Source organism: Chiloscyllium plagiosum, chromosome 20, assembly GCF_004010195.1.
Source record: "Chiloscyllium plagiosum isolate BGI_BamShark_2017 chromosome 20, ASM401019v2, whole genome shotgun sequence".
Classification (NCBI taxonomy): Eukaryota; Metazoa; Chordata; class Chondrichthyes; order Orectolobiformes; family Hemiscylliidae; genus Chiloscyllium; species Chiloscyllium plagiosum.
Genome location: NC_057729.1, coordinates 31,880,306 through 31,907,687, shown reverse-complemented (window position 1 = coordinate 31,907,687; position 27,382 = coordinate 31,880,306). Strand labels below are relative to the sequence as shown.

General features: G+C 41.0%; 1 protein-coding gene across 2 annotated transcripts in view; it reads right to left on the bottom strand.

The window, feature by feature from the left end:
* Positions 1-27,382, bottom strand: part of LOC122560140 (phosphoprotein associated with glycosphingolipid-enriched microdomains 1-like) — a 107,014-nt gene that overhangs the window by 44,485 nt on the left and 35,147 nt on the right. For both annotated transcript variants that reach the window (XM_043710432.1, XM_043710433.1), the window contains exon 2: positions 8,604-8,779. In XM_043710432.1, coding sequence (XP_043566367.1) covers positions 8,604-8,752 — 149 coding nt within the window. In that variant the 5' untranslated portion in view covers positions 8,753-8,779. The remainder of the gene's footprint in view (positions 1-8,603; positions 8,780-27,382) is intronic.

The following is a 27,382-nucleotide window of genomic DNA, read 5'->3' as shown; positions in this document are numbered from 1 at the left end:
CCCCCCCCCTCCTCTAGCTTATCTCTCCACGCTTCAGGCTCTCTGCCTTTATTCCTGATGAAGGGCTTTTGCCCGAAACGTCGATTTTGCCTGTCCTCGGATGCTGCCTGAATTGCTGTGCTCTTCCAGCACCACTGATCCAGACACTGGATAAAGTGCCCGTCAGACACTTATCTGGTTAACCTTATCCTTCCCCAGGATTTAGGATCACAGGAGTGGAAATCTTACATCTCTCCCAAAATACTAGCTAAACAGAGGCCAGACAGAATTTCTTTGCCCTTCCCCACTGATATTGGTAATTGATTTGCCAGAGGTCGAGAATCAATGAGGGGTCAAGGTCACAGGTAAATGAGGGCAGGATCCCTTGGAATCCTGCTTCAGGCTCCATGCAAGCTAACTTCCTGCTTGCCACTGTTTGTTTACCAATGGCCCACTTTAGGTTTTGTTGGGTCAGATTAGCATTTGGCAGATACTGATCCTTCCCAGGCAGAGGCTGAACGACAGAAAGCAATGCCTATCCAACTGAATACACCCTGCCATCTAACCTATTTCTGGGAGGAGGGGCATTAAACTCTGCTCTATAGGTCAACACTCAGCTCAACTTGGGAGAAAATAGACAAGAAAAAACATTGCTTCTACCGAAGTGGATGGCAAAATCATTAATAGTAATCATGTTTAATGGTCTAAAAAGAAAACTTATATCAACTTCTTATGATATAAGCATATCTTTTATGCCCTTTTGGTAATGACCATTCCCTGTTTCAGGGAGTAAGCAAGTAATCCACTTGCAAAACTATTAATATTGGAACCAACTCTAAGGTATTATTCAAGAATAGCATGTACTAACTTGCCTGTTAATTGCTCTCCTTCACAGGTGCATGGGAAAAAAAGTCTGCTATCTTCTAGTTCTGAGGAATCTGGGAACAGAGTTTGTGAGGATCTGCTGGTTCAGGTCTGTATTATTATATCATACCCAACCTCTTTTGAAATAAAGTTTATTATCTGTACATATACAAATGACACTGTTATATTTGAAAACATTTCTGATTCTTGTTCATGTTTTCAAATTCCACGTTGCTGTTCAATAAATGTTCCACGTGGATTGAGACAAATTATTGTGATTGCAGAGAATGGCTCAGTATATTATACAGAACTCACTTTGTGTAGAAGACATTGTATTCATTAGAAAACTCAAGATCATTACTGTGATTGCTGCTCCCTTGAAACTGTCACAAAATGTGATGTCAATTTTACAAACTGTTAACTCACTCATGAAATTTGCAGCCAACAAGGTTGGGCTGAACAAGAAATGTAGATTATTTAACGGCTGTAATTATGTGGCCTTCAGTGAGCAGCAGGTGGCTTCGAAGAACATTTTCATATGAAGTATGAAAGAAACAATTATTATCTCCTTATAGACAAAAACAGAATTCCATGTGATAATGTAAAAATCAAATGTTGCCTCTACAGACTGTATGAGCTTAACTGTGGCACTAAAAAGCCAGTAAATACCTCATTTGGAACCTCTACCAAAGACAGCAATTAATGAGGGGTTTGCTGACAGAACAGATGCTGGGAATTATGAACCTCTTTTAAAAGTTGTTGTCTTCAATGCCAATTAATATTTGTTTAGTCTTGCTCAGTGGGAAAAACTGAGTCAATCAACCTTAAAATGCAACTATTATGTTCTGAGTTTGCGTTAAATACAAAGTAAAAGTACTGGCAATGTTTCTCTTCTCCTTTACTCTCAAAGCCTTAACTTATTTACATTGCTTTGATTGCCATGTCCCTGATGTGCATCTCACTGTTAACTGCCATTTATGCATCTGCCCCTACTGCCTAGTGTGATTCTAAAATATTATTGCTTCTGTTGAAACTAAGATGTGGTCTTGTTAACTGATTTAAGGTGCAGTCATTATTTACATTAGTTCTGAGAGTTCACAGGTTTGATCTTCTAGTGGTAAACCAACTTGTCCCACCGAGGTAGATTTTGACTTTGCAACATGCTGTAAAACAAATGGTAGAGATGTGGCGGTTCACTTTACATATTTCCTAAAATTTTACTTCAGTTGGCTTCAATGGAAGTAATGTGACTCCAGAAACACAAAAATGTGGTTGATTCTCAACTGCCATCTGGGAAATTAGGGATAGGTAATAAAAGCTGGCTCAGAGTAACACTCACATCTCATGAACTAATAAAAGAACAAAAAAGTCCTGTCAAGAGGTCCATTAGATCTGATACCTATTATTTGAATAAACTCTCATTCCCTAAAAGATTCTACATGCTGTCAAGAAAAATAATTAGACTAATTACTGAAATAAAAGTAATTACAAAATGGACCACATGATAGACAGACATTGTAATACATGCGAGTGTAGAAATTAGTCTTCATATTGCACACAAACATACAACCTTATTAGTCTTGAGCAGAAGTAGGCCATTCCTGATGAAGGGCTCTTGCCTGAAACATTAATGCTCCTGCTCCTCGGATGCTGCCTGACTTGCTGTGCTTTTCCAACACCACACTCTCGACTCAGTCTTTAAGCCATCTGCGTGGGCTTACTCTGGGTGCTCCGGTTTCCTCCCACAATCCAAAGACGTGCAGGTCAGGTGAATTGGCCAAGCTAAATTGCCCAGAGTGTTAGGTACATTAGTCAGACAGAAATGGGTCTGGGTGGGTTGCTCTTCGGAGGATCGGTGTGGACTGGTTGGGCCGAATGACCTGTTTTCACACTGTAGGGAATCTAATCTAATCTATTCTGCCATTTAATAAGATCATTGTTGACCTATTTGTGTTTTGAATTTCACATCCCCATATACCCATAACAATTTCTGATTTCCCTGCCTTACAAGAGCTTTTCTACTTCTAACTTTAAAATATTCAATGAATATCCAATCCTCCACAGTCTCTGAGGCAGAGGGTTCCAAGATCACAAAATCATCTGTAAGAAAAGAATTCCATCATCACCAATGACTCACCATTACTTTTTTCAAGGCAACTGGGATTTTGCAACAAATGCTGGCCCAGCCAATGGTGCTCAAATGACATGAATTAATTAATTAAAAAAGGAAAGTCTGAAAACAATGGCTCCTAATTTTTGCATGGCTTCGTGTCTGCACTGAACAGCATGGCAAGACAGAAGTTCTTTGGGCCTTTAAAGCTGAAGAAGAAATTCAAAAAAGGCAAGACAGGGATGCTGTGAACATCCAGTCAGTGCAAAGTTGGTGAGTGCTAAGGTAAAGAGCGAACAGCCCTGAGACTCCCTAGCCAAGTCAGTAAACTGAGCAGCTATCACTACACTTTAATGCGTCCTCGCAGCAGCATTGCAAAGAAAGGTGCTGGTGCATTGAGAGTACAGCATGGTAGTGTAGAGGCAAACTGTCAGTGGATTGGAGATGTGCCATGATATAGTGAGACTGGGTGCTGATCAGGTGGCAATCTCTGTCGATGTGGGGTGCATGCAGCTACTGGTCGTGCCTGAAATATTAGAGATGGGTGTTCAGAGAAACCAGCGGTGAGACGGAGTTGCCAGGTACTCACTCAGACTTTCATGTCAGGCATTCTCAGTGTTTCATTGTTATAGCTGTGACAACTTGCATGTTAATGAGGTGAGCTTAAGTAATAATAAGGGTGGTAATGAGTGATGATCCCTGATAAGAGATGACTTGCCAGTTACTAGAATCTTATCTCAACCTCCTGGACTTGATTTGAAAATGTGACATTTTGATTCCAGTTATGTTCCAAGACATGAGAATACTCCATCCATTTTTTAACACACCATCTGCACCTCTTATAGTTTTAAAAATTGATCTATCTTTATTTTAGCTTCCATTCTAATCCAGCCAGTATCATTTGACATTTGAAAATTGAAATTATAACTGAAGAAATATTAAATGTCTTTAACCTTCTGCTTTGGAGTGTGAGAGAATACTTTCAGTGATTGACAGTTTTACCCAGCTTGCTGATATCACCACTACTGCAGGCCAGGGCACCTCCTTGGCATGGTGCCAGATTTAACCTGCTGCCAGGAAAGGTGAAAACCATGCCATAGAGATCACTAGATCATTGCAGGCAGCTTTCCAAACAAGCAGCAGTGGGTACTGTTGCTTGCCACTGACTGTAAAATGTACTTGGAGATTTTAGCTCATTATTTACCTGAGATTTCCTTGACTACTAGGGTCAGCAAATCTGTCAAGTTTACTCTGGCATTTCTTTTAACTGCATAAACTTCACACATTAAGAATTTGTACTGGAACAATATAAATATAAATCAGAAGAGATTTCAGGTGGGTATCGGTAGGACATTCCTTTCTTATGTTGTGTAACAGTGCCCTCAGGTGGCTATCATTAATTCTTATTAACACTGAGACATCCCGAATCAAAATTATTGATGAGATCCTAATCTTCATTCACCTTAAGGGAAGAAAGGGGTCTTTTTTTTTAACACAACTGTTATTAAATAACATGGGAGAAAATCCAGATTTTTTATACATAGCAATACAAAACAGTATTTTTACTTTCAGACCTCATATGTATCTTTAATTCATTTTTACCTTTTACAAAAAAAACTTTCTTAGCTACCTCAGATCAACCCAGACAATCAACTGTCTTCTTGGTCAGTTAATTTGCCTATCGTAACTTCTTGGCTTTTAAAATCATCAATTCATTGACTTTTCTCCAACTTAAGGGCAATTCTATTCTAATTACAGATTAAATGCTGGTCTTTTCTGTGACACCCACATGCCATTAAAGAATAAAAAAAATCCTTATTTGCCAAGTGCCTAGGAACTTATAAATATTTCAATTGATATAAGTCCAGTGTGTTTTGGTGCAGTACATTTTCCTAACACTATGAATACATTTTATACAGATTTCTTTTGATCAGCTTATTGTGAATTGTAAGATTGTGTTCTTGGAATTTCAGCATAGCTCTGAATTGGACTATTGTGACCAGAAAAGAGAGGTCATTCAAAATCCAAAAAAGGGAGAATCTGGTCATATTTCATATAGCAAGCATAACTTAGGTGACATTGAGTGACTTTTCTAGGAAGTATGATAAGCAGATGTTCCTGACCTGAGGCAAAAGCTACTCCAATACCATCAGTGTAAAATGCTAAATACTTTGGATGGCACAGAAGAGTCTGTTCTGCATACTGGATGTTAACCTCAGGCAGAAGATAATAGTCTTGGCAGTTATTATATGGACCAGGACTTAAATGACAATAACTTGATTAATCTGATTTGAGAGATTTTAACTATTGTTTATATAATGTTTAAGCATTCCTATCATTTGTTCACACCTGTTGTTTGTACAATGTTTCAGGGTAACTTGTTAGCTCTCGATTCCTGAACTGCTTGCATGTGGTTTACATTTTTAGACCAAACTAGAATATACATTTGGACAATTTTTTTGAGGGAAAGTAATCTGCAATCTGTTGAATTATTTGTCATTTGTGGGTTCTTCAATGTCTAACAGAAAGAATGAACACTCTGGTCAGTGTCATCCTCATCCCCACATTAGCTTTGAAGCTTTCATCCTGAGATGACATGACCCTGCATTTAAGAGAAGTTTACAAGTCTTGAGGGAAATAGAAGCTGTTACAAAATCACTCTATTTTTCACCAAGAAAATGTTATGATTCATAGGAAGTTAGGGAGAAGCCTTTTTAGTGATATGAGGATAGGGAGTGAATAGCTTTCTTTCAGCTGAAGAAGCTGCTGGATCTGGGTGGGTGTTGGTGGAAAATGGGGTCACCATAAGGAGGTTGGGGGAAATAGAGACTGAGGATGTAAAGCCGAAAAAACAGTTTCAAACTGTCAACAAATAAATATTCAGGTAAATAGAAAATCTTGAACCATTAAGGTACTGATTTATTTGAAATGAATTTGATACCTCTATCCTACAAGAGTTACAACAGGGAAAAATGTAATGGATGCTATTGTAATGAATTCAGTGTAAATTGTTAAATTTAAATCTAAAGTTGGAATCTGAAATGCAACAAAGATTCATGTATTAATTGCCTGGTTAAAATATTCTAGCTGTGTGCATGTACAATGGAAACACATTACCTATGATCTCACCAATCTGTGTTGGTGTGTTCACAGTGATGGCTTTTTGTGTACAGATGCGTGTCAATTTTGTTTAAACCACTTACTGCTAATATATACCTGTTTTCTTGTGCCAATTTAAATATGGCGGTCTGTAGGATATTAATGCTTTTCTTGCCTAGTGTGGCTTAAAGTTTAATGGAAGTTAATATTGTTTTTGGAGAAATTGGTGAATCTTTCAAATTCTGCTTCTGTTTCAAAATATCTGACATGTCAAGACACGTTCAGAAGGTGATGTTACGAAATGACTATCAGCCAATTGAGAAGTTAGTAAGATTGGGGGAAAAAAGTCCCTGAAAAACAAAAAGTAGCCCTTGAGAGGCACTGCTAAATGTCAAAGTGAGCTGTTTAAAAGAATTGATCAGTGCTGTGCTATTTTGTCCCAGTTATAATGAAAAAGGAAGGCCCTGAGTACTTTAGTTCTCACACTTCCTCACCCTTTGCACACTCCCCAGGTCAAGATTCATGCCACCTCCAGTCATTCTGTGACCATTCCATGCCAAGCTATGTTTCTGCATGCATCCTCATGTTCCCAACCACCACCCCCACCCTCTACCTGCCCCCCCCCATGCTAGGCTGTGGCGCTCACATACTCATTCACCCATTATGCATATATAGGAACAATGAGTCCTATACTGAGAATATCATGTGTAATAAAGTACTTTTTAAAGAAACAATTTATTCATAACTTCCATGTTAAAGCAAAATCCATTCACTGCTGTCCAATAAAAGTGTCAATAATCCAGACATTTAGAGTTTAATACTTGAAATGTCAAGCCCCTTGAAACCACTTAACAATGTGTAAATAAATAGCTTGAAATTGAGCAGCCATCAGATAGCCATCCCTGATGAAGGGCTGATGCCCAAAACGTCGATTCTCCTGCTCCTCAACGCCGCCTGACCTGCTCTGTTTTTCCAGCAGCCACCTCTCAACTCTAATCTCCAGCATCTGCAGTCCTCATTTTCTCCTAGCCATCAGATAGCCAGAGCAGTCAGTCAAACAGGGGCTCAGATGTTTTAGCCTCGAATATCTGGCCTTTCAACTGAGAATGCATAATGAAGCTTGGCTGGGAGCCTGGCCATCCATTAGCCTGATGAAATATTTGAACCCAGGGAAAACATTGTGTGGTGAACATCACTATCTCCCTGACCTTTTTTGTCAATTATACAAGGTTTATTTATACAACATGGTGGTTGCAAGGGCTTGCAGCTCCGTTCTGAATGATTAACTGCGGGCTGGTAAAAGTATCACAGGAGTTTTCTTTTAAAGCTCCTAAATAATAATGACTTTTTAAAAAAGCATACTTTTGACAATTCTATTATCTCTTTTGAGTTAATTATTTTATACAGTGTGTGGTAGGTGAATAGACATGCTGGTATCTTAGCTGAATGTAAGCATGGTTTGGGGTTAGGTAGTGGGTCATTGTCTAACATGGGGCTGTGGTGCATGAGAAGGACGTTTTGAACTTATTATCAGGAGATTTCCTCATGAAGACTATGGTTCATTACATTCTGGAGTTGCCATGGAGCACAATGTTTGAAGACCTGGCCTGATTATATGAAAATTGCAGAAGATTAGGACACACCTATCATCTCAATAAATCCAGGGAGGTTGAGAGTGCATGATGTGGGTTCACAACTTGAACTTGCCCTCATCCTTAATTGGTTTCACTTGCCAAGTTATTACAACTCAATGAAAATCCAAATACCTGCTGTCCATATTGTGGATTCAAAGAATGTATAGATTAAGCGTATGTAGTTGGTCTCAAGACCATTTTCCTCCAGAAATAAAATATTTCTCTTCTGCACCCTGAAATCTCTTTGGCTGCATTTTCTAATTGTATGGAGTTCATTGCTTTTATATTTCTTTTACAATACGTTCATGTTTGGTTTTCATCTCTGCAGAATAGTTTCTGTTCTACAGCAAGGTGAAAGTTACAGAATAAATCTGCAGTTAGTTCTTGACCTGGTCTGGAAGAGAAGTAATGGGAAGCCCTGAAAGCAGGTAATATCATACTAATTGAGCTTGACACCATTTTCAGTGCAATTCCAGTTTAATGTGTCCCAGAGGAGTACCTTTGACCTTGTGAGCTTTCGTATGCATCATTTCCAAGTATTTATATTGTAACCATGGTGGGGTGAACTGCTCTGAATATTGGATAGATCTGACCTGGTCAGGAGAATTTCAGTTGGCATTACGTAAAATAAAGGGGTACTGCCTGACACAGGGCCAGGACTGCGATTCGCAATCTCAAGCGCATTGCTTCAATAAAATAATGTGTTTGCTTATATGCAGCCAGTAGCCCTCAAGTTTGGCATAAACAGGTATTTACCAATAAATTCTTGTGTAAACCACCACATTCACACAGCCATCCACTAAGGATCACTTTATCCATCCTGAACAGTAATCGAAAAGGCAGAAAAGCAGACAGAATGAGAAACAGTTTACCAGAAATAAATGTACAGTTGAGCTGAGGTGATCATTATTTCTTACCTTTGACAGTTATTACAGAGAAATGTGAGCAGCACCAGTAGCAGGAAGGCTCCCCCAGCCACTAACAAACCACAGACCAGGATTTGAGGCTGACTTTCCTGAGAAAATCCTGTCTCCTTTTTAAACACGTGCAGAGGAGAAGGAGCCATAATCTTCCCTTAGTTGTGCCCTGTTAACTGCGAAACAATAAAACAATGTGTCATGAATCTTCCAAGTAGTCCCATTTTATAATTATTACAGGTATATCAACATTTGACTTATATACTTCATTGACATTTTGAGTCACAAATTAAACACTGGTTGAAATGTTAGACAGTGTCATACCAAAGCGACTGAACCGTTAATGATTCCATTGCAACATCTTAATTGTTTTGTTAGCTGTTGCTTTGTAGGTAGCATTCTTGCTTCTTGAGTCATAGAATTTTGTGTTCAAGTCCTGTTCCAGGGCTGCACAGAGAATAAAAACCAAGGCTGGTATTCCAGTGAAGAACTGAGGAAGTCCTGCAGAGTTGGCGACGCTGTCTTTCAAACCTTATCTGCCTGTTTGGGTGAAGCTAAAGATTCTGAAGAAGTGCAAGGCAGATACTTCTAGTGACCCGGTCAATATTTATCCTTCAACCAAGATTATGAAAACTGATGACCCCATCTTTACCACATTGCTGTTGGTGGAAGGTTGTTGCATACAAATTAATTGGCTGCTGCATTTCTCACCGAACAATAGAGGCTAAACTTCAAAGGGACTTTATTGCCTATACCGCTTTTGAGATATCCAGTCATCATGAAAATAAACACGTCATTATTTTGTTTGCAATATTTAATCAAATTCAAAATCTATTAATCTATTGAATTATTTTGACATCTATTTTAACTCTGCTCCACAGTACTCTTAACCTAATGAAAATCAGGCAGGACATAACCATTAAAATGAAGTGTGGATTCATACATCCTTTTTCAACCTAATCTTGGAAGCTGCCCTGCTAAATTGGATGCATAAGCACATCCACTTCAAACAGTTGGAATCCTCTTTGAAGGTGCAAATTGAGATCCAATGACATGAGTGGAGACTAGTCAGCCATTTTAACTATAGACCTGAGTAATATATACTTTTCTGCCAAGTACAACCAACCAAGGCCAGGAGCAACATTTCTTTGTTGCACTAATCTTCTGTAGGAACTTTAGCCATTGTTCTGGATGGCAACCACCTGCTACTTTGTTAATTTCTAGACTGCTGCTTTGTGCGAACTTCCAGGCTGGATGTTAATGAAGCAAGGTCTCCTGGTAGCCACGAGCAACTTCATTTCACCAAGTAGTTAAACTCGAGGCCAGATTTCAGGCAGACTTACTTGTTCTTTGGTGCTTCATCATCTCCCACGCTTGCAAAAAAAAATTTAAGCATGGGGCAATTTTAACCTTGCCTGCCTGACAAAACAGAAGCAGAGGACAAGGACTCTCAAACCAGACTTTGCAGTGATGTCCTCCTCCTTTCTGACGTGCTTCATTTTTAAACATTGACAGCAAAGGACGCCTGCCAATGGGCATCTTTCCTCCAATGTGCAGATTAAGCTCAAATTACATAATTGTGGCTTAACCACATAAGCAGTGGTCCGAGTTGGTATCCATTGTGGCATTCTCAGCTAGTAAAGTTAGCAGGAAGAATCTTTGCCTGAAGTTTAAAAACTTATTTTACTGTCTTGTGGGTTCACAAAGAGCTGGCATTCTTTTCCAGGTCATACTAAGCAAACCTAGCTTTCCCTGTTTCCCTCCCCTTACCCAATTGCATGGCCACCAAGCCCTACCATTGTACGATTGAACTGAGGCCTGGAGCCCTTTGTTATGGTGACTGGCAGCTATCTGTCAAACAGATGCAGATAAGGGACTGTATCATGCAATTACCAGGGGGTTCCTGGCTTCATGCTACTTAGGCCAGAATAATCATAGAGATATACATCACAGAAACAGACCCTTCAGTCCAAATCGTCCATGCCGACTAGATATCCTAATTAAATTGAGTCCCATTTTGCAGCATTTGGCCCATATCTCTCTAAACCCTTCCTACTTATATAAGAATCCAGATGCCTTTTAATTGTACCAGTCTCCACTGCTTCCTCTGGCAGCTCATTCCATACACACACCACCCTCTGCTTGAAAAAGTTGCCCCTTAGGTCCTTTTATACCTTTCCCCTCTCACCCTAAACCTACACCCTCTAGTTTTGGACAGCCCCCACCCCAGGGGAAAGACTTTATCTATTTACCCTATCCATGCCCCTCATGATTTTATAATTCTCTATACAGTCACCCTGTACACTCTGAGACTCTGACACTCCCGGTAAAACAGCCCCAGCCTATTCAGCCTTTCTCTTTAGCTCAAACCCTTGAACCCTGGCAGCATCCTTATAAATCTTTTTTTAACCGTTCCAAGTTTCACAATATCCTTCCTATAGAAGGGAGACCAGAACTGCATGCAATACTCCAATAGTAGCCTAGCCAATGTCCTGCATAGCCACAACATGACTTCCCAACTCCTATACTCACCAATAAAGGCAAGCATACCAAATACCTTCTTCAGCAACCTGTCTACCTGTGATTCCACTTTGAAGGAACTATGAACTTGTACTCCAAGGTCTCTTTGTTCAGCAACTCTCTCCAGGACCTTACCATTAAGTGTATAAGTCCTGTCCTGATTTGCCTTTCCAAAATGTAGCACCTCGCATTTATCTAAACTATATTCCATCTGTCACCCCTCAGCCATCTGCCCTTTTGATCAAAATTCCATTGTACTTGGAGGTAATCTTCCTTGCTGTCCACCACACTTCCAATTTTTGTGTCACCTGCAAACTTACTAACTATACTTTGTATGTTCACATTTAAATCATCTATATAAATTATGAAAAGCAGTGGACTCAGCTCCAATCCTTTTCCCCATAGTCATAGAGGTGTACAGCACAGAAACAGACCTTTTAGTTCAACTCATCTATGTCGACCAGATATCCCAACCCAAGCTATTCCCACCTGCCAGCACCTGGCCCATCTCCCTCCAAACTCTTCTTATTCATATACCCATCCAGATGCCTTTTAAATGTTGCAATTGTACCAGCCTCCACCACTTCTTCTGGCAGCTCATTCCATACACATCCCACCTTCTGTGTGAAAATGTTAGCCCCTTAAGTCTCTTTTATATTTTTCCCCTCTCACCCTAAACCTATGCCCTCTAGTTCTGGGCTCCCCCAGACTTGGGAAAAGACCTTGTCTATTTATCCTATCCATGTCCCTCATGATTTTATAAACCTCTATAAGGTCACCCCTCAGCCTCTGACGCTCCAGGGAAAACAGCTCTAGCCTGTTCAACCTCTCCCTAAATCTCAAATCCTCCAACCCTGACAACATCCTTGTAAATCCTTTCTGAACCCTTTCAAGTTTCACAACATCTTTCTGATAGAAAGGAGACTAGAATTGCACGCAATATTCCAACAGTGGCCTAACCAATGTCCTGTACAGCCGCAACATGACTTCCCAACTCCTGTACTCAATACTCTGACCAACAAAGGAAAACATAACAAATGCCTTCTTCACTTTCTTATATACTTGCGACTCCACTTTCAAGGAGCTATGAACCTGCACTCCAAGGTCTCTTTGTTCAGCAACACTCCCTAGGAGCTTACCATTAAATGTATAAGTCCTGCTAAGTTTTGCTTTCCCAAAATAAAGCAAAACTTAGCATTTATCTAAATTAAACACTTCTCAGCCCATTGGCCCATCTGTAAAGATCCCATTGTAATCTGAGGTAATCTTCTTCGCTGTCCACTATACCTCTAATCTTGGCATCATCTGCAAACTTACTAACTATACCTCTTATGCTCACATCTAAATCATGTATATAAATGATGAAAAGTATTTGGCCCAGCACCGATCCTTGTGGCACTCCACTGGTCACAGGTCTCCAGTTTGAAAAGCAATCCTCCACCACCACCCTCTGGTCTACTACCTCTGAGCCAGTTCTGTATTCAAATAGCTAGTTCTCCCTCTATTCCATGTGATCTAACCTTGCTAACCAATTTATCATGAGGACTCTTAGTGAAATCCATACAGATCACGTACACTGCTCTGTCTTTATCAATCCTCTTTGTTACTTCTTCAAAAACTCAATCAAGTTAGTGACACATGGTTTTCCATGCACAAAGCCACGTTGACTATCACTAATCAGTCCTTGCCTTTCCAAATACATGTATATCCTGTCCCTGAGGATTCCCTCCAACGACTTGCCCACTACTGATGTCAGACTCACTGCTCTATAGTTCCCTGGCTTGTCCTGACCACCTTTCTTAAGTAGTGGCACCATGTTAGCCAACTTCCAGTCTTCCGGCACCTCACCTGTGACTATCGATGATACAAATATCGCAGCAAGGGGCCCAGCAATCACTTCCCTAGCTTCCCACAGAGGTCTTTGGTACACCTGATCAGATCCTGGGGACTTATGCTTTTTAAGATATCCAACACCTCCTTCTCTGTAATATGGACATATTTCAAGATGTTGCTATTTACTTCCTCACATTCTCTATCTTGCACATACTTCTCAACTGTAAAAACTGATGCAAAATACTTGTTTACCCCATCTCTTGCAGTTCCACACATAGGCCTTGCTGATCTTTAAGGGGCCCTATCCTCTCCCGAGTTACCCTTTTGCCCTTAATGTATTTGTAGAATTGCTTTGAAATCTCCTTAACCATACTTGCCAAAGCTATCTCATGTCCCCTTTTTGCCCTTCTGATATCCCTCTTAAGTATACTCTTGCAGCCTTTGTAGACTTCTAAGGAATCACTCAATGCTTGCTGTCTATACCTGACATATGCTTCATTCTTATTCTTGAACAAAACCTCAATTTCTCTAGTCATCCAGCATTCCCTACACCTACCAGCCTTGTCCTTCACCATAATGGGAATATACTGTCTCTGGACTCTCTTTATCTAATTTTTAAAGGCTTTCCATTTTCCAGCTGCCCCTTTATGTGCAAACATCCCTATGTCCCCAATCAAGTTTTAAAAGTTCTTGCCAAATACTGTCAAAATTGTCCTTCCTCCAGTTTAGAATTATAACTTTTAGATCCAGTCTATCGTTTTCCATCATTATTTTAAAATTTATAGAATTATGGTCGCTGACCCTAAAGTGCTCCCCCACCGATATCAAGTCACCTGCCCTGCCTTATTTCCCAAGGGTAGGTCAGGTTTTGCAACTTCTCCACATACTAAAACAGAAATTTTTCTTGTATTCACTTAACAAAAGTCTCTCCATCCAAGCCCTTAACACTATGGCAAATCCACTCTATGTTTGAAAAGTTAAAATTCCCTCCCATAACCACCCTATTATTCTTAGAACCCTCTGTATTCTGTTTGCTTTATCCTTATTCTGCCTGACTTGCAATCCAAATTAATATTGGGGCTATAAACTTGTCAGCTTGACTAATAACATATACATGACACAATTTAATCTAATACTTTACACCAAAAACATGAAACTTATTCATCATGAGGTTGGCCCTATCCTCAATCGAGAATTCTTCACTACTTCAGTTGTGTTTGATCCATCTCCTGCCATTCTGCCCTCACTGTCCCACAATAATGATAAGGTCCCCTGGTCCTCACTTTCCACTCCAACGGCCTCTGCATCTAAACCATCATTAGCTTCCATTTCCACACACTACATGGTTCCTAACATTTGCTTCAAACATGGCAGATGGGGAAATTGGTGTCCAGCTGAAGGAGCTGGTGCACAGGCAGAGCTTCCTTGTCTCAGATTCAGGAGGACAGGCTCTGAGACTAGACCATTCCAGTGTTATCCAAAATTGCTCCTGGGTCAGTGCAGTATCAGCCAGCTGGAGGAGCGCCCAGCAATGCAGGACTAAGGTCAATGTCACCTTCTACTACACCAGCATACATGCCAACATCTGCTCTCTACTACTTCACACTCATTCTGCTGCTCCTATTGTAGACACCTCCCACTAATACTCAAGCTCTACCAGTGTCCTTGTTCCCTTACTTATCCTCACCCACCCTAATCTCTGACACTATTAACTCTGCATGCCCTCTACGCTGCTATTTAGTCAGGGCATCTCTCCACCTACATCAAAAGTATCAGCTATGCCACCCAATTTCATTTCCTGTAATATCTCTCATTCCGGGATGAAAGTTACCCCCAATAGAGTTGAAAGAGTCAAGATGAGCTGTCTGACATATAGTTCCTCATCCCTTATGAGGAGAATATCCTGACTCTGACTGTCCTGAGTAGTTAACAAACTGTTTCCAAGGCCCTATCCTGGTATCAGAGGTTTGCCCAGAAATTATTGTGCCAGCACTCCCTGAATGAAGTGCTATCCCCTTGACTTGATTGAGTGAGGCCTGCTGACAACCATGACAAGCATCCTTATAATAGATTATCATGGGAGGAGGATGCAGAGATGCTTCAGTGTGATTTGGACAAGCTGAGTGAGTGGGCACATGGATGACAGATGCAGTATAATGTGGATAAATGAGAGGCTATTCATTTCAGGAGCAAAAATAGGAAGGCAGATTATTATCTGAATAATTATAAATTGAAATAAGGGAAAATACAATGAAACTTAGATGTCCTCGAACACCAGTTGCTGAAGGCAAGCGTGCAGGTGCAGCAGGTGGTAAGAGTGCACATGGTATACTGGCCTTCATAGCAAGAGAATTCAAGTACAGGATGTCTTACTGCAATTATACAGGGCCTTGATGGGATTACACCTGCATGCAAATTTGGTCTCGTCATCTGAGAAAGGATGTTCCTCCTAGAAAGAGAGTGCAGTGAGGGTTTGCCAGACTGATTCCTAGAATGGCAGAAACAAAACCAGAAACTGCTGAAAAAGCTCAGCAGGTCTGGAACATCTGTGGAGAGAAATCAGATCAATGTTATTCCGGTAGGAAGGGTCACTCAATCTGAAACATAAACTCGGATTTCTCTCTGCAAATGCTGCCAGACCTGCTGAGCTTTTCCTGAAATTTCTGGTTTTGTTTCTGATTGGCAGCATCAGCAGTACTTTTGGTTTTTGCCTCAGATGGCAGGATTAAAGTATCAGAAGAGGTTAGATCAGTTGGGATTATATTCACAGGAATTCAGAAGAATGGGGAGGAAACTCATATAAAAACAAAATATTAACAGGACTAGGTGCAGGAAGGATGTTCCCAATGGCAGAGGAGTCCCGAACCAGGACTCACAGTCTAAGGATATGGAGTAAACCATTCAGTACTGAGAAGAGGAGAAACCTCTTCATCCAGACAGTAGTGAGCATGTGGGATTCACTTCTGCAGAAAGCAGTCGAGGCTAAACATTGTATGATTTCAAGAAGGAGTTGAATATAGCACTTGGAGCTATGGGGGATAGGCAGGATCACACCATTGCTCATCAGCCATGATCATAATGAATGGCAGTGCAGGTTTGAGGGCCAAATGGCCTACTCCTCTTTCTATTTTCTATGTTTCTATGTGTCTGTACAAAATGGCAAAGCAAGATAGAAGTAATGTGTGTATCCAGGTAGGCTCAATGTGAGTAAATATGATGACCGTGAGTAAAAAGGCCAGAGATACAGCCTGGTCCAGTCCATGAGCTGGGTGTGTCCTCCTGAGCACCCAGGCTCCTTGCTGCAGCATTACAATGAGAGTTGCCAGTGTAGCCCGAGGTACAGCTTTGAAGAGCAGTAACATCCCAGAGGTGGATCAGAAATGTGCCTTGAGGGAAGGTTAGAGGTTGACATATATCAGATGCCAGGGACAGGGGGTGCATGTCACTTGTGCCCATGGAATGTACCACAGGATGTTGATGCTCAGTGTCCAAAATGGAGATCTCTGGGAACAAAGATAAGCTTGGCAAGATGGCTTAAAAAAACAGGTGAATCTTTGACGGATCTACATTAAATTGAATAAGTTATTAAAGTTATAAGTAATATAAATTATTTCATTGGCTATATTTATAAAACTGGACACCTTAATGTAAGTATAGGCAGGACGCAACAACTAACGTTAACTCCTTTTTCCATAATTCAAAACATTAGGAATAAAATGAGCATTAATGCTATCACATAGCAACACAGAAAGTTGTTGCAACTTCCAAATGGTCCCAGAGAAATCAGAAATTTAGATACAGAGATTAGATAAAGAATGAAAGAGAAATACATGCATTTACATAATTACTTTCATGACCTCAATATATTTTATCGCCTTTCATTTACAAAATTACATGCTTTGTAAAGTAGGAAACTGCCCAGTCTTCATACTATAGTTCAATAATGATGTTTGGAAGTATAGAAAAGGCTTATCCCGTTTTCTATCATATCCGTTCTAACCATTTCAAATTGCTTCGCATACAACTAATTTAGAAATATAGCTGCAGCCATTATGTCAATAGCTACTGTTACATTTTATGGCTGAGAGTTAAGAAGTTGTACCACAATTTCAGCATGGAAAATAATTTAAACATTTCTGAATTTAATTATACTAAAATGCTGTGCAAACAAAGTAATTCTAATACCCAGTAAATGCTAACAAAAGCACAACTGAACAGAAATGTTCATTTTTTGAGATGTGTAGCTCAGGTTGATGATAAGTCTGTAAGTTTGCTCGCTGAGCTGGAAGGTTTGTTTTCAGATGTTGCATCACCATACTAGGTAACATCATTACTGAGAGTCTCCAGTGAATCATTGTTCAATCTTTTGTATTTATGGGCTACGCAGATACACAACATGGACGCTGTCATTGTCACACACGCTGTTTTAAAATTTATGTTCCCATTAATTTGCACAGCCATGCTAACAAATCCTGGTGAATGGATTTAGGATTTATCTAACTCATGATGTGATTATTAAAAATATATCTTTCCAAAATTTAAATACATAAATTTTAAATTAGGTCAAACAAGAATGTAAACAAAAAACAAATTGGACTTCAATAGCCAGCTTGCTAGCATTCTGGGCCAACATATGGACATTTCTCATTCATCAATTATCAGAGTTGATGGCCACTGGTTTTCTTTGTGTATGTTCCATACAGTCTCTTGTCAATCACTTTCAAAATCATAGCAAGTTAATCTCATCTCAGACAAGATTAGATAGGATTTTGTTGTTCAAATAAATGTTCATTGACGGGAATCCTGTGAAGGTGGCTTAAATAGGAGAAAGTGAGGACTGCAGATGCTGGAGATCAGAGCTTAAAAATGTGTTGCTGGAAAAGCGCAGCAGGTCAGGCAGCATCAAAGGAGCATCCTGAAGAAGGGCTTATGCCCGAAACGTCGATTCTCCTGTTCCTTTGATGCTGCCTGACCTGCTGCGTTTTTCCAGCAACACATTTTTAAGGTGGCTTAAATGTCTATTATTAAAAGCTTACTATATTTCAGACTTAAGAGGCTCATAATTCATAACAAAACAACAGAGTTACGGTGATCACAACAAATCTGTTACGTTATGCCACAATTGTATCAAAATAGCACCAAAGAAAATAAACTGGTTTTCCCAGATGTCAAGCAAACCTTAAAATTAAGTGCACTTAATTCTACTTGCTATAGAGTTCATAGCCTTCTGGACAAATTCACAAAAGTGGTAATGGAGTCTGTGTGCTAAAATAAACCATTGGGCATTGTAATCCATGGCCACAAGCCAACACTAAGCTGTCCAACTACATAAAGGTCAGCAGTCTGATGGAGCAGAAAACCACAGCAGTAGGGAATTTAAGGAAACTAACTTGGACTGATTGAATGCTAGGGTTCAGAATGCATGAATTACTTTCACATCTTTAAGGACAATCGCTTGGAACTCTACATATTACAGCTCTGAAATTGACCATCTAGCTCATTGTGCCATTACCAGTGTCAGTCTTCAACTGAAAAACTGTTTAACCTCGACATAATTTGTGTCCTTGAACTATATTCTTCTGCATTTTCTACAAGAATTTCCTCAAATCCTGGGCAAAGTACTTCAATAAGCTTTCCGATAAAAAAAAGACTTGATGCCCTAACATGCTTGCAAACATTTTTCTAATCTTCCCTATTTCACTCCCCAAGTGATGTTCCCATGACTAATGCTAAAGGTCATTATGGAAACCAAAACCAAATATGTTGAAAAGAAATAACATTGCACAGGATTTCACAGTTAAGTGAACAACTTTAGGTAAATGAATCCAAATTGTTATTTTAAGGAAGAGATAAGAGTCATTCCTGCTGCCTTGGTTAATATTTACCCCTCAGTCAATATTATATAAACAGATTCTCAAATCAGCATCACATTTTTGTTTGAGACAGCCTGCTGTATAAAATTGGTTGCTACATCTCCTGCATTACAATAGTGATTCCAATTCAAAATTACTTCATTGAGTGTCAACCACTTTGACACACCCTGTGGTCATTAGCAATTCAATATAAATGGAAGTCATTCTTTTTTCAAGGATTTCGCCAGGAATTGAATTGAATTGAATTTATTGTCACGTGTACTGAGGCACAGTGAAAAGCTTTGTCTTCCCAGCAATGCAGGCAGATCACAGTTAAGTAACATAGATAAGTAAATAATAGGTAAACAGCGGCAAAAACAAAAACACAGGTACAGGCGAATGTTAAGAGTTTGTGAGTCCATTCAGTATTCAACAACAGTAGGGTAGAAACTGTTACAAAACCGGCTGGTGCATGTTCAGGCTTCTGTACCTTCTCCCTGGTGGTAGAGGTTGTAGAAAAACATTGCCAGGGTGAGATGGATCTTTGAGAATGCTGGCGGCCTTTCCTCGACAGCGGGCCTGGTAGATGGATACTATAGATGGGAGGATGGCCTCTGTGATTGTCTGGGCCGTGTTCACCACTCTCAGTAACTGTCTGAATGGTACAGTTGCCATACCAGGTAGTGATACATCCACACATGATGCTTTCGATGGTGCATCTATAAAAGTTGGCAAGGGTATTTGCTGTCATGCCAAATTTCCTCAGCTGCCTGAGCAAGAAGAGACATTGCTGGGCCTTTGTAACCAGTGCGTCCACATGAAGAGTCAAAGAAAGCTTGTTGTGGATGACCACTCCCAGGAGCTTAACACTCTCCACTCGTTCCACCTCTGTGCTGTTAATGTGTAGGGGCACATGAGTAACATCCCGCCGAAAGTCAATAATGAGTTCTTTGGTTTTGCTGGCATTGGGAGCTAGGTTGTTCTCAGTGCACCATTTTTCCAGGTCTTCCACCTCCCTTCTGTAGTGTGTTTCATTGCCATCTGAGATTCAACCGACTATGGTGGTGTCATCAGCGAACTTGTAAATGGCATTAGTCTGGGATTTGGCGACGCAGTCATGGGTATACAGTGAGTACAGTAGGGGGCTGAGTACACACCCTGGGGGGCTCCAGCAATGAGTGTTAGTGATGATGAAATATTGTCCCCAATCTTCACTGATTGTGGCCAGTGGGTCAGGAAACTGAGGATCCAGTTGCAGAGAGTGGGGCTTAGTCCGAGATCACTGAGTTTAGTAATCAGTCTCGAGGGGATAATAGTGTTGAAGGCTGTAATATAGTCAATGAGCAGGATTCTTATGTAGCTGTTCCTGGTGTCAAGATATTCTAGGGAGGAGTGAAGGGCAAGTGATATGGCATCTCATGTGGATCTATTGGTCCGATAGGCAAATTGGAGTGGGTCAAGAATAGTGGGGAGGCTGGAATTGATTAATGCCATGACCAGCCTTTCAAACCACTTCATGACCACCAAAGTTAGGACCACTGGGCGGTAGTCATTGAGACATGCTGCATGAGCCTTCTTAGGCACTGGGATGATGTTGGCCCTTTTGAAACAGGCAGGGACAGGGGCCTGCTGCAGGGAGAGCGTGAAAATGTCAGAGAACACCTCGGCCAGTTGATCTGCACATACTCTGAGTGTACGTCCTGGTACTCTGTCTGGTCCCATCACTTTCCTTGGATTCACATGAAGGAAAACTGATCTGACCTCTGATGCAGTAACTGTTGGGATAAGTTTGTCAGGACTTGTTGGAAAAGGTGTTACCTCTCCATCAAAATTCTGCTCAAAGCAAGCATAGAAGGTGTTGAGACGATCTGGGAGGGATGTGTCATTGTCTGTTATCATGCACTGACTCTTTTTAGAACCTGTGATGTCATTCTGTCATTGCCATAGTTGCTGGTTGTCTGTCTGCGTCTCTAGTTTGGATCGATATTGGTCCTTGGCTGTCTTAATGGCTCTGCAAAGGTCATACTTGGATTCCTTATATTTGAGTGGGTCTCCTGATCTGAAGCCTCACACCTGTTTTTTAGCAGGTTCTGTATGTCCTGATTCATCCAGGGTTTCCTGTTGGGGAACACCCGGATTGACTTCCTCAGTATGCAGTCCTCCACACACTTGCTGATCAAGTCTGTGACAGTGGTGGTGTACTTGTCCGAGTTACCTGCGGACTGTTTGAATATGGCCCTATCAGCTGATTCCAGACAGCGCCGGAGTTGATCCTTTGCCTCCTCCGATCAGCACTGAACCTGTATCCGCGAGGGGTTCTCCTGCTTGAGATTTTGCCTGTAAGCTGGGAGAAGAAGCACGGCATTGTGGTCGGAGTTCCCGAAGGTGAATAATGTTTAAAACAAATGATAACACTTTAGTTTGTTGTGAGACTCCTGAAAGTTTGTATATGCGTACACAATTTTTTACAAGTTGGAACATGCAATAGACATGGCAAGAAAAGCCTGACAATGCTGGAAGAAACATATTGCACTAGAAGTGTCCCAAGGAAATGTCTATATCTGAGGTATTCACCTAATTGTTCTTTTCTCAAATAATGATAGACTAGCTGTGTATTTGTGTTGTGTCTTAATTTTAGATTCAGAACTATGCACAGCATAACAACATATCAGGAATGTAAATGTTGTGATCCATGAGCTGATTCACAGTTTGCATGTTAAAATTAAGGGATGAAAATTGTACTGATTGTGAACTCTTCATTCCTAATATTCAATCAAAGTGCCAACAACACGTTTTACTGACACTGTCATGTTTGACATGTGAAGAAATACTGACATCTGTGGTCTAAAAGAAGAACAACACCTTCAGATTTTATTCTCAACTCGGAAGTCTTATCAAATGTATGAACTGACTGACTGACTGCTTCTGATTAGATTAGATTATTTACAGTATGGAAACAGGCCCTTCAGTCCAACAAGTCCACACCGACCATCTGAAGAGTAACTCACCCAGACCCATTCCCCAACCCTATATTTATCCCATACTAATGCACCTAACACTACGGGCAATTTAGCATGGCCAATTCACCTAATCTGCACATCTTTGGATCGTGTTGAAGCAATGGAATTGAAACTCAACAGAGAACAATGTTAAACAAGTTCTTACAGTTTCTCAGGTTCAACAGTTTGATTTGGTAGAGTAGACAATTTCAGTTCATGAGGGGGATGTTTGGGGTATTGGATGTTCTAACATAATATTATATTAAAGCTAATTTTTAAATCTTGCCTGCTTGACCTGTGTTCACAGAGTAAGGGTTTATTATGACACGTGTCATGATCAGACCCTGGGCAATGTTCCACAGTTTATTATGGTTCCAGGCAGGCTCACCCCAGTTATCAAGGTCCAGGTTAGAAACAATGAACTGGCTCCCCTTCTTTATTCACCCACCCCTTCAGTCCATTGTACCAAGGTTAATTTACAAAGGAAAATGATTCATTTTCTTGTGGAAGCTTTGCTCCTAGACCAAATGAACTGATGTTTGAAAAGGAGCCAATTTAAGAGGCTTTCTGGAGCTACCAAAAAAATAACTATTAAACATGAAAAGAAATAATAAGACAGTACACACAGGTTAGAAATGAGAAGTGAGTCCAAAAGAACATCAAAAAGGTAAAATATATGTTGGTCAGTCCCTGGGTCATTCATGACATATAGATAGTGTAATGTTGCAGCTGATAATGTGGATGTTATTGATAGCATCGTTATTGATAACTCAACAGTCAAGTTTGAGATTACTGGCTTTGCAGGTTGATAAAATTCACGTGTTCTGATTTCTTTCAACAGTGGCTGGCTAGTAGCATTCAGAGGAGAGAACATCTCTTCCCTTTCAGTACATGCAACGCAAGGCTATCTAGTTGGTGGCACTTCAACTGTAACCTTCACAGTACACGAAAGCTCAAAGTCAGGCTAGCGCGTGTGGGTGTCTCAGCTCAGGAGCACATCTTCCACTCGCATACCTTCCACTGGAACACTTTCTTCCACTAGCATAGGCAGACCAGGGTTTCAACTGGCTTTTAACTCCTGTTCTTGTGCGTTCTTGATGGGGGATGATTTGATACATGGCTTTCTCACAGACTACTCTCTTTTTCTCTATTGTATTCACAATCTGATCATTTCCAAGAGATTACAATGCAGCTTGTAATGCGTTTTGTTCCTTTGAAGCTAGACACCTGCAGGTGTGGTATTTGCAAGTTTCATTCCAGACAACCACTGGATTTACAGTCATTTTGACTCACTCAGCCTTCTTTTAAAAGTTTGCTATATTCTGAGGTGATTCACATTTATAATCAGTGGTCATGTCACAGAACAGAAATTATTTAAAGTACATTTCATGTCTTTCCTATTACGATAACTTGGATTACTGAACTTATTGAATCCTGATGAAATTATTTTTAAAAATCTTCTTCATGGCATTATTCAGATGCCTGTCACTAGGATTGAAGAGCAGCAAGATAGAAAAGCTGCCCTGATATACTGCAATACAGTATGTAGTGTTCATAATCCTGTTCAATCGACACAAATCATCTTCAGTAACTTCATCAAAGACCAAACTTTATATAATCTTGGCTTCAGTGGGAAAGTTATTGCAGCTTTCCTTCACAATTATTTTGTTCAAAAATGAATCAAAGCCATGTGGCCCAGAAAGTACTTTTCCTCTCATTGTGAGGCCAAGATAAGAACAATCGTGTTTTTGGTCCTCAAAAGGAAAATTTAGGCCTTCTCTATCCCAGGCTCCCCATTACTTGCTCACAAATGACGACCCATCCCCCGTAAGTCCCTTCAGTGAAAGCTGTCTGGTGGGATACATTCCGAGTGATGACCTCATGATATGTCACATTCCATTCTCTCCTGAAGCTTCTTGCTGGGATGCTATATCAAAGACCTGAAGTTCTGGTCGTTGTGGGCCTCATGCTACTGAGGTCAGGAAAGTTTGTGTCCCGCTGCATGCACCTGCCTAGGGTTAAAATAAAAGGCATTGGTACTTCATTCCCCAAACAAATCACCAGGAAAATCAGATGGCCAATTGTCTCAGGAGAAAACAGGGATTAGCACCTACCTGGAGATTGCATCACCATCACTAACCACTCACATCCCCAGACCAACGGGATGACCACCACTGACCTAAAAATTAGATGGTTACTTCACCACTGTGCTGGAATAGTTAAGTAATGAGAGCAATGAGTTTCCACTGCATCACTACATTTAGTAGCTTGAGTTTCTCTTTTTTGTTGCTGTTGCAATCTCTTTTACTTTTAGATTAGATTAGATTACTTACAGTGTGGAAACAGGCTCTGAAGTCATTTTAACCCATGTTCAGATAAACTATTACACAAAGTCAAGATCTAACTCAATGGGTGTTTCCACACAATATGAAAGTATAGCTGGAATCTGATTGGGGTCTGAGCGATGTGGCTATGGCAAAGTTTGCGGCACCTTGGAGTGCAGGTTCATATTACTTGAAAGTGGAGTTGCAGGTGGATTGGATAATGAAGAAGGCGATCGTTATGTTTTCCTTTATTGGTCAGAGTATTGAGTACAGGATTTGGGAGGTCATGTTGCGGCTGTACAGGACATTGGTTTGGCCACTTTTGGAATATTGTGTGCAATTCTGGTCTCCTTCCTATCAGAAGGATGTTGTGAAACCTGAAAGGGTTCAGAAAAGATTTACATGGATGTTGCCAGGGAGAGGCTGAATAGGCTGAGGCAGTTTTCCCTGGAGCATCAGAGGCTGAGGGGTGACCTTATAGAGATTTATAAAATCATGACGAGCATGGATAGAGTAAATAGACAAGGTCCTTTCCCTGGGGTGGAGGAATCCAGAACTAGACGGCATAGGTTTAGGATGAGAGGGGAAAGATATAAAAGGGACCTAAGGGGCAACGTTTTCACGCAGAGTGTGGTGCATGTATGGAATGAGCTGCCAGTGGAAGTGGTGGAGTAGACAGGCAGGAGGTGGGAAGAACACAACAAGCCAGGCAGCATCAAGAGCTGGAATGTCGACTTCTCCATGTCCTGATGCTGCCTAGCTTGCTGTGTTCTTCCAGCCTCTTGCCTGTCCACTTTGAATTCCAGCATCTGCAGTTTTTTTGTCTCTAGAGGAAGTGGTGGAGGCTGTTATAATAACAACATTTAAAAGCCATCTAAAAGGGTAAATGAATAGGAAGGGTTTAGAGGGATATGGGTCAAGTGAAGACAAAATGGATAGGATTAGGTTGGGATATCTGGTTCTGGATTAGAGTGGTGCTGGGAAAGCACAGCAGGTCAGGCAGCATCCGAGGAGCAGGAAAACCGATGTTTCGGGCAAAAGCCCTTCATCTGCAATCCTTGTTTTTACCTGGGATATCTGGTTGGCAGGGACAAGTTGGACTGAAGGGTCTGTTTCTGTGCAGTTCATCTCGATGACTCTAACTGGGTGAGAAGGCTGATGAAGCCAATTTCAATGTTGGGAGTCTCTCACTCTATCCTTTATGCTATCCCCGAGTGCTATGACATGTTTCTCACTCAGAGGCATGTTACCAATTAAAGAGAATTATTATTTGCTAAAATCACTATGGTTGCTATGGATTCTTTAATGTAGCCACATATCAGACTGTTTGTCAGTACGGATCTGTCTATGAGGGAAAGGAGGAAGGGTTAGGGACAGGGACAGTGATGGCAATGGACATCTTTCTGTAGCAACACCAAGACATCAATCTAACACACATAGTATGTGCCAGCTGCCTCCGCGGCAAACACACTACACATTCATTCAACAAATGGCCATGTCAGGAACCAGTGGGAACCAGCAACAGGCTCAGGAGCAGCAACAGCCCAGGTTGGAGGACAAGGTGCACCCTTGTCCAGGGAGAGGTCGATGCTGCATGATCTCTCAGGATGTATGGAGTGCACTGGAGGCTCAGAGTTATCTGTACTTCACTGTAGTTCCTGGGCATGAGTAAGTCCCAATGCTGAAGCAGGATCTGCACATCCCAGGCCACAATGATGGAACTGTGCCTGATGTTGGAGCTGAGGCTGTCATCTCCCAGCGGCTGTGAAAGCCATTGCCACCCTGAATATCTATGCTGCAGGATTTTTCCAGGAAGGAATGTGTGACCTCTGAGCTCTCTCTTAGTCGTGCACTCATAGCTGCATCAGGACAGTGACCAATGCCATCTGTGCAGGTTGCCCCAGTTCATTTCATTCTCCCATGACAAGGTCAGTGCTGCAGGATTCAGAAACATAACTGGTCACTCCAGGTGCAGAGTGCCTACATGTGCACAAGTGCAGCAATGAAAGGGTGGTATTACAACACTGTGGAATTCATCACCATTTGATTATCCATTTGATTAATGTGCAGGCGATCTGTGATCACCCTTATCACTTCCTGGAGGTATGTGCTCACGTCCCTGGCACTACCCTTCCTATATTCTAGAGCATTTTCATGTACCGGGTGCATTTCAAGGCTGGTTACTGGGGGCAAGGGTTACCACTGACCATGCCTCTGACACTGTTGCATAAGCTCCTGACCGACATTGAGCTCAGCCGCACCTTTGACTGGGCGATGGTAGAGCACATGATGGGGTTGCTGAAGATACGATTCCACTGCATGGGGAGCTAATCTGGGGAAGGGCTTTCTAGTAGAGTTTGGATAGACTGTGCTGCATCAGCCTGGCATACAGAGTTCTGTACAATTGAAGCAGGTAACAAGATGATGTGCTGAATGCAGAGGAACTGGGCGAACGGAAACAGTAATTGAAAAGGAGGATGAAAATATTGGGAAGGAAGAAGCTGTGATTGTCTACAACAGAGCTCAGGTGCTACAGGCCAGACAGAAACTCATTGACATCTGTTTCCAATAATAAGAGCTGGGTGCAGCAGACAATCATGGACTGTAAAATAATTGTTAGTTATTATGCTAAAATCTGGTTTCCATTGTGGGGGTGATCTTATTCTCGGTTTGGTTTGTTGTGATCGCTTTTGATTTCTGTAAATAAAAGCTCATGTTTGGATTTGTCCAGCTGCTTGCGTGTATGTGATGTCCATGTTATGGTCGATAAGAAGGTGAGGGTCTTCAGTGGACATTGGGCACAGGATAGCACTGACTTATAGCATGTTTCAGCACTGCAGATGCATTAAACATTTATTTGAGTACTAAAGTGGTTCTGCCACATGGCAATACGTTAATGGACGTGAAATATGGCATTTTGCTTCAGCACATTGAATAGGTTACCCGAGTGAGATGGCTTGAGTTCTGTTAGCAACCCACTCAGTCTCCATCATCCTTTGTCTGCATCTTGCACGATTATATCCCTTCCCTTGCAATGGCAAGAAAGTGGATAGAAAGCTAAAGATTAGAACCCAATTTTAAACTGTGCTCATGTTGGAATGACTTATCACCAAAATAACGCTTTCACCCTTTAATTATCACAGCAATGGAAAATTCCTTCAAATGACACAGGCTCTGTAAATACTGTGTATCTTGTCAGCTGGCACTCGGCAAACACTTCAGCATTCTGAAAAAAAATATATCGTTTCTGT